At 41.6% G+C, this 7,933-nt stretch overlaps 1 protein-coding gene across 1 annotated transcript; it reads left to right on the top strand.

Annotated features, from left to right (window-relative positions):
- Window positions 1-219: 219 nt before the first annotated feature.
- LOC308368078 (GTPase IMAP family member 7-like) lies at window positions 220-5,701 on the top strand (the record flags this gene model as incomplete). The annotated part of the gene is made up of 3 exons (XM_080842133.1): window positions 220-253; window positions 558-1,336; window positions 5,693-5,701. 3 exons carry the CDS (start codon window positions 220-222, stop codon window positions 5,699-5,701), a joined length of 822 nt encoding a protein of 273 aa, XP_080698259.1.
- Between the last annotated feature and the right edge of the window lie 2,232 nt (window positions 5,702-7,933).

Below are 7,933 nucleotides of genomic sequence, written 5' to 3' on the forward strand. Positions count from 1 at the left end.
GTCTTGAGGAGATAAATGCGTGGACAAGCTTCTCTGCATCTGATAGGGTTAAAGTGGGGCGGAGTTTGGAGATGTTTCTTAGATGATAAAAAGAGGTTTTGCACAGGTGTTTTATATGATCATTAAAGTTCAGGTGAGAGTCAAACCTAACTCCGAGATTAGTGACTGTGGAGGAGAGGGGGATGACCTGGCTGTCGAAGGTGAGATGAGTCAAGGAGGATGACTGAACCTGGTGTGGGGTACCAACAAGAAGGTACTCACAGGGTAAAAGCTTGCTAGTGACGTGATTGGTTTGGTGACCTGTCAATCTCACTATAACGTCTCCGGTATCAACAGAACCCGACGCGCCAGACTCCTCCTCCGCCTTCCGTTGGATCAACGCATTCCAACGCAGTGTGATCTCTCCGTTAATAAGCGGGGGGGGGAGAAGGGGGTGTGGCCGGAGCAGAGCAGATTATATACCTACAACGTATTACCTGTATAAACACTCTTTAGCAACCAGACTCCTAGTCTCCTTGTCTAACACACCTAAACTGTATATGAATTTTTCCCCCCAGGGTTAGAGTTGAGGATTGTGCTGCTGGGTAAGACTGGCGCTGGAAAGAGTGCAACAGGAAACACCATCCTGGGGAAAAAGGTCTTTAAAGAAGATTCAACTTTTGACTCAGTCACTTCAGTTTCTCTCAAGGGGAGTAGAAAGGTGTTTGGGAGGCAGATCACAGTGGTCGACACCCCAGGGAAGTCTGATACATCTAAGACACCAGATGAGCTGAAAAGTGAGATAGAGAAGTGTGTCGACATGTCTGTTCCTGGGCCTCACGTCTTCCTGCTGGTGATCAGATTAGGGGTGAGATTCACAGAGGAGGAGAAGAATGCAGTGAAGTGGATCCAGGAGAACTTTGGCAAAAGAGCGGCACAGTTCACCATGGTACAATTCACTCATGCTGATCAGCTAAAGGGGAAACCAGTGGAACATAACTTCAATAAAGACATTCAGAACCTAATAGACAGCTGTGGAGGAGGATATCACTCCTTTAATAATTTAGAGCAGGATGACCAGACTCAAGTGAAAGAGCTGCTGGAGAAGATTGATTACATGGTGAAGAAGAATGATGGAGAACACTACACAAACAAGATGTACCAGGAGGCTCAGAGAAAGATGGAAGAAGAGGAGGAGAGGAAGAGACATGAGGAGGAGAAGAAAAGAAAGGAGTATGAGAGGAAGATAAGAGAAGACGAGCGAAGGAAAGCAGAGGAAGATTTTAGAAAGGCTGAAGAGGAGAGGAAAAAACAAGAGGAGGGGGAAGCATTTGTCAAACGAGCATTTGTGGTGCTTGTAATTTGCATGGCAATAGCAAATCCTGTAGTTGGTGCAGCATTTGCATGTGTTGCAGCTATAGGATATGTTTTAACACCAATGTTACAACACCAATTGGCTGGATTCCCTCTGATAGTTAGAAACAATCTGAGTTGATTTTATGCTTCTATTTTTTTTATTTTCTGAGTGTTTTACTCTACCTTTTATTTTAATGCACTCAAATTCTAGTCATAGTCACAGAGCTGTTAATAACTCTTATTAGGAGCCTCTGCCATCATGCTTTAGCCTTGGCCAGCTGGCTGTGGGTTAGAGACCACTCAGCAACGCGTGATTAAATCAGCTGATCACTGCTGCTGCTTGGGTTGAATCCTTATCTGTAATGACATGCAAGCTCCACCTAGTGGTGTTTCACCTGAACTGCACCACCAGAGGTAATTTGACCTGTCTGCCTCAGGTCCAGTAATACCATTGAGCTCCCTTTTGGTTGCTGGCTTGGGTTTAGGTTATTAGTCTGTGGAGATTTTCCACAACAATCTTTTGTCCAAGTAACTATGTCAAAGAGTAGTAATTATATATAATACATTGAGACTAAACCCGGAGTCAAATTCCTTGTACGTGTAAACTTACTTGGCCATTAAACACATTTTTGATTCTGATTATTGTACTGATGTAAGGGTTCTTTAGACTGGACGTCTATGCACAGACACACATAAGTGTGAAAAAGCTGAAGAAGTACATCTGTTTAAAGCAAACTCTGTTCTATATCTCATGATATGATGTCTTTACGTAAAATGAGACAAACAAGTGATATTTCATATTAAAATAAAAGATTCCAAGCGGTGTACGAAAAGTGTTGTCATCGATGTCTGTACACAGAATTGTGGACGTAGAAGGCAAACTAATATTAAAAAATGCTGCCATGTTTAAACACAGCTAATGAGTCATGGAAGGCCCCTTTAATGTCTTGGGGAGATACTTGTTTATTTTTGGCATCACACATCTATTTGAATGCTATTGATCTTATTTGTGAACAGTTAAATCCCACAGAGCAATTGTGTGAGAATCTCTCTCATGAAGATTTCTTAATGGTTATTTATTCTAGTGTGTGTATTTCAGGGGCGGAGTGGGACACAAAAATCCACCGGGACAATTCTGACTGCACCGGCCCACCACCGGCCCATAACGTGCCCACAACGTGCCCACAACTGGCCCAACCCGCATCCCCTCCACCTCCCATATATCAACTACAGAAACAAACGGGCGGCTTTTGATCATTATTGTTAGATTTATAGTTGATGTGTGGGTGACAGACATGACAGTGACAGTGTATTTGTATATACTTATGGAAATACGGAACAAATCGCGTCCCGTATTGGCTCAAATGTTTTGCTAATTCGCAACAATGTGTCATGTCAACTCACTCGCACCTAGTTGACGGCTGGTTGAATAAATCCGTAATTCTTGTACATTTTGATGCACTTTCCTCCAGCATCCGCCTCTTTTTCAGTCTGGCCTTTTTGCCCCCTCCTTTCTCCTTTCTCTTATGTCCCTCCATCAGGCCCGCTTCACCTGCTATCTCTCCCTGATAGCCGCTAATTTATCTCCCTAGGTTCACTTGATAAAGGCAGAACGATACGCATTTCCCATGATGCTTTGCACCGACTATTCTACATTCAACAAAAAAAAAACGAATTAAATCGCTGGCCAATTTATATTTGTGGTCATGAAAGTAATGGAGCGTCTGAATAAAAATAATTACATCAATATAGGAGGCTAAACAAAAATCAGAAGGTTGGATTGATGGGAGTGAGTTTGACACACACCATAGGTGTGATGTACAGAGACAAATAGTTCTATAGATAGTGGTTGGACTGGCTAATTTTGCAACTCTCGGAGAATTTAGAGATTTTCCCGGGACCAGGATTTGACGTATATTCAAATGGGCCGCTCATGAGCATGAGCACCCACTCGCTCTCTCTCTGTCATGGGCTGGTTCTCGAGAGATTATTGGCCTACCGGCCGACCGGGAAAAATCCCGGTGCTCCCGATGGCCACTCCGCCCCTGGTGTATTTTGATTATTTGTCAGTTCTGTTTTACTGTAAATTAATACAATTCTAAACATTTACACAAACAGTTGCGATATTGCAGAATGTTTGATTGGTACTGCTCTCACTGCCAACCTAGGGATTGGACACAGAAAGATATCGTTAGAGAGAATAAGTGACTTTCAGAAATCTATACTATTTTTTAATTGCTTTATTTATGTACTGAACGCAACTTAATGACAAATAATACATTTGAACAGTGAACACGTTCATATATCTGAGGTCTAGCTAAAATGTTACTGAATGTTTTCCTTCTCCTGAGAAGAGATGCTGTCTAAATCAAATGCTTGCACCATGTCGTTGCACCATGCCGCGCCTGACTGGTACAGTCTTGAACATTTATTTTAAAGGCCTGGAGACACATTTAATGGTGTTAAAAAAACATTAAGAATTTTGCTATGATTTATTTTATTCATTCAAGTAAGTAAGGTGAAGGATACCATAACTAATTTTGAGTTTAGAATGCAAGAAAAGATTTTAATTCAAAACAGAAATTTTCTGACCAAGACTCTTGGGTGTGGTGGTGCAGTCTGGCTCATTTACAAAACAAACAAATACATATAACTTGTTGTTGTATGAATACAAATAAAAACACGTCAAACTGACATTAGTGGCGCAATTCAGTTATTCCTTCATTCATTAATTACAGCATGACATATAACCATGACAACACTAGTCAAAAGGCACTATTGACCTCACTATTGACTCCTGTAGCAAACCTGGAGCAGTAGGTGTGTGTGTGTGTGTGTGTGTGTGTGTGTGTGTGTGTGTGTGTGTGTGTGTGTGCGCGTGTGCGTGTGTGTGTGTGTGCGGCAGCGTTTCCGTTGTCCGAGTCTGAATTTGACAACAATCCTAATATTAAGGCCTATAAAGCAGACGTGCACAGCCCTTATTATGTTCTAAAGGAACAGGCTATTCTGCCGTTTGAAGGTTTTTAAACAACACGCATATGCTGGATTTTAAATAAAGCGTAAACTGGCCTCTATGCAACAAAGGAGCAAACTGAGATAGAAGGATCAAACATGGCAAAGCAGACTAGACTTAAAAGCTTTTTCCGAGGCTAAACGCAACTGATGAGGGTGAACTGTCTGACGAGGATGAACCTCTAATACCTTCAGTGTTGCATCTGAATGTGTTTCATTTCATTCAACTGTCTATCCCCGTGCATGAGAGAGCCGAAGTTGCATAGAGGCCGAGAGCGGTATTGCAGCCAGATAGAGCTTTTGAAAAATTATAGCTCGCAACATATTGAAAAAAAAGAACTGAACAAGTTCATGTTTTGGAGCTGTGAACTTAGTTCAAATTTTTTAATTATGAGCAATGAACGGAACTAGTTCATGTAGAAAGTAAACTTTCCAAACACTGAATACCTGAAGCCCTAGATGTTCAAACAGGTTAATCAGACATAAGGCCGAAGTGTCTGGCGTTTATGTCTGACTGGAGTGACAAGTTCCCTTGGCTAAGGTGCAAGGTCATTGATGGTAACAGTAAAATGTTCTGTTAGCACTGCGAATGCAACGGATTCACAAGAAGGTCGAATCATTTAAAAATCTCTGCTGTCATTGAACATAGTCAGAGCAATGACCATGTTGCAGCGCTCAGTTTAACGCCACAGCAGGTTGCGATTAAAGGCTGTCTTATTGACGCGCATCAAACATTTGACCGGCAAACATTTGACCGGCAACATTTTACTCTAGCGCAACCTCTGGTGTGCAGTGAACAGTCCCTTTCATACCCATATTCTGATAGATGTTCTCTCCTCTTGTCTGCAGATGCCCTTGAGTTCACATTAGACCCAAACACAGCATTCAGACATCTCTCTCTCTCTCTGAAGAAACAGAAAGGTGACACGTGTGAGTGAGGAGTAGCATCATCCTGACCGAGAGATTTGACTGGTAGTATCAGGTGTTGTGCAGAGAGGGTCAGTCTGGACGCTGCTAGTGTAGTGCAGTGGTAGTAGTGCTGATGTAGCAGGAGCATATAAAAGCATTCAGTGGAAAAGGAGTGATGACAGTCTGTTTGGAAGTAAAGACAATTCCTGGATCCTGGAATGCTTTGGTAACAGATACTCTGCCAGGCATGATAATAAGAGTACTGACATACCCGTCCCCTCCACCCACTCCAGCAGAGTAGGAGTTTACCTGGACTGACTTCTACAGCGTCTCCTCTGACACACTCACCCACCTGCACACGTTCCACTCCAAATTCACTGAGCCCCTCTATCCAGGGTTTTATGTTGTGTATAACTCCTTAGTGTCCTTGTGCCAGATCACATGACCTCCTGATCCTGCAGGATCACCAGAGTCTACAGAAGAGTTACCCACTCTTGTTTAGATACCCACCATTATGTGATGCTGTGATGGAACATTTTTTTAATTAATATATAATTACTGAGCCTATTACATTTTGATCAACATGTTACTATGGAAGGGTGTGTGTGTGTGTGTGTGTGTGTGTGTGTGTGAGATAGTTAGGGGAAATGTGATCAGAGGACTGTAGATGTGGGTACTGCACAAGATCAACACAAAGAGACTAAATAAGATGTGTTGTATCTAAGCCATATATGGAGATGATGTTTTAGGTGGTTATATGTTTACTCTTATAAATGATAACATATGAAATATGAATTGATTTTAGTACATGGGCCATGTGAACGTATTACCTCTTCTTCATTCTCATTCTCATTCTCATGTAAGAGAGATGTAGTAAGTGTGTGTATGTGTGTTTGTGTGTGTGTGAGTGTGTGTGTGTGTGTGTGTGTGTGTGTGTGTGTGTGTGTGTGTGATTCTGTTTGAGTTTTAGTATTAATTTGAAATGTACAAAATGTAATAATTCCCACCCACTCTCTCTCTCTCTGTCTCTCTCTCTCTCTCTCTCTCTCTCTCTCTCTCTCTATCTATCTATCTCTCTCCCTCTCAACATCATCTCTCTTTCTCCCTCCCTCTCTCTCTCTCTCTCTCTCTCTCTCTCTCTCTCTCTCTCTCTATCTATCTCTCTCTCTCCCTCTCCACCTCATCTCTCTTTCTCCCTCCCTCCCTCTCTCTCTCTCAGTCTCTCTCTCTCCCTCTCCATCCCTCTCTCTCTGTTTAGCTCAATATGCAGTTCTAAGTTTTATCTCATACTTTTAATGTCTTCACTGTCTATTAATATAAAATGTACAAAATTCTGTCCACCCTCCTCCTCCTCATACTCTATCTGTTCTTACACCTCTATCTTTGCAACATCGTCCTTATTTTCTCGTACAACTCAAATTTTTTCTCTCACTCTTACATGCACACACACACACAAATCAGTACTTCAGTATCAGAACAGTGTTGGGGAATCCTAGAGAGAATGGGTCCTTGATCCTGCTGAGCTTTTATTCCTTTAACCTATCAGACAATCAGAGATATGGGTCAAGTATACACAACTGCAATGATCCATTTCAAAGAAAAGTCTTGTCTCCGCATGAAGATGAATACATGGAAGCATATATCTGAAAGCATGAATAATATTTTTCTGAAATCATCATTGCCACTGACACAACAATAGCACTTCTACCCTCATAATTAAATAGACGGCTATATAAACATTCAGGGCCTTACATAATGTGGCATCTTTCTATGCAGTCTTCAAAGTACATACTGTAGATATGCATTGAACTTTGCAACATAATAAAATCCCAGCTCCAACCTCGCATAGCTGTTTTATCATTATCTTCATCTCTTTATCTGGTTGTCACTGGGAGGGAGGCACAAGCAATCTGCTGATACAGTACATGGCACCATGTCTTTGAAAGGCCCTTCGAACACCTATGATGATCTGTGACATCCTGAAGAGACACACTGAATAAGAATGTACAGAAACATAATAATAATAATAATAATAATAATAATAATAATAATAATAATAATAATAATAATAATAATAATAATAATAATAATAATAACTAGAATGTGTTTCGTGAACGAACTGCGAGAGTGTGCTTGCTCTGTTGCGGCCATGACCGAGAAAACAAGTGCCTTGGAATTGGGGCAGGTTTCAGCTCTCCAGCTCACATAAGTGAGTATGCATGAGTGAGTATGCATGAGTGAGTAAACATGAGTGAGTATGCATGAGTGAGAATGCATGAGTGAGTAAACATGAGTGAGTATGCATGAGTGAGTATGCATGAGTGTGTACGCACAAGTGAGTATGCATGAGTGAATAAACATGAGTGAGCATGCGTGAGTGAGTAAACATGAGTGAGTATGCATTAGTGAGTATGCATGACTGAGTATGCATGAGTGAGTATGCATGAGTGAGTAAATATGAGTGAGTATGCATGAGTGAGTAGAGCCCTGGTATGGAAGGTGTCTCTTAATATTCCTAGTTATACAGTTGAATGGAGAGGGACAGAGAGAGAAGAGGAGCCGTGCGCAGGTGTCAGTGAGAGTTGTCAGTGAAGCACAGGTGCAAGCCAGTTTAATGACCCTATTATGATGTCATAATGGCACAGAGTTCTGCCATGCAAGTCTATGGAGAAAAAAG

This window comes from Sprattus sprattus (assembly GCF_963457725.1).
Source record: "Sprattus sprattus genome assembly, chromosome: 1".
Taxonomy (NCBI): domain Eukaryota; kingdom Metazoa; phylum Chordata; class Actinopteri; order Clupeiformes; family Clupeidae; genus Sprattus; species Sprattus sprattus.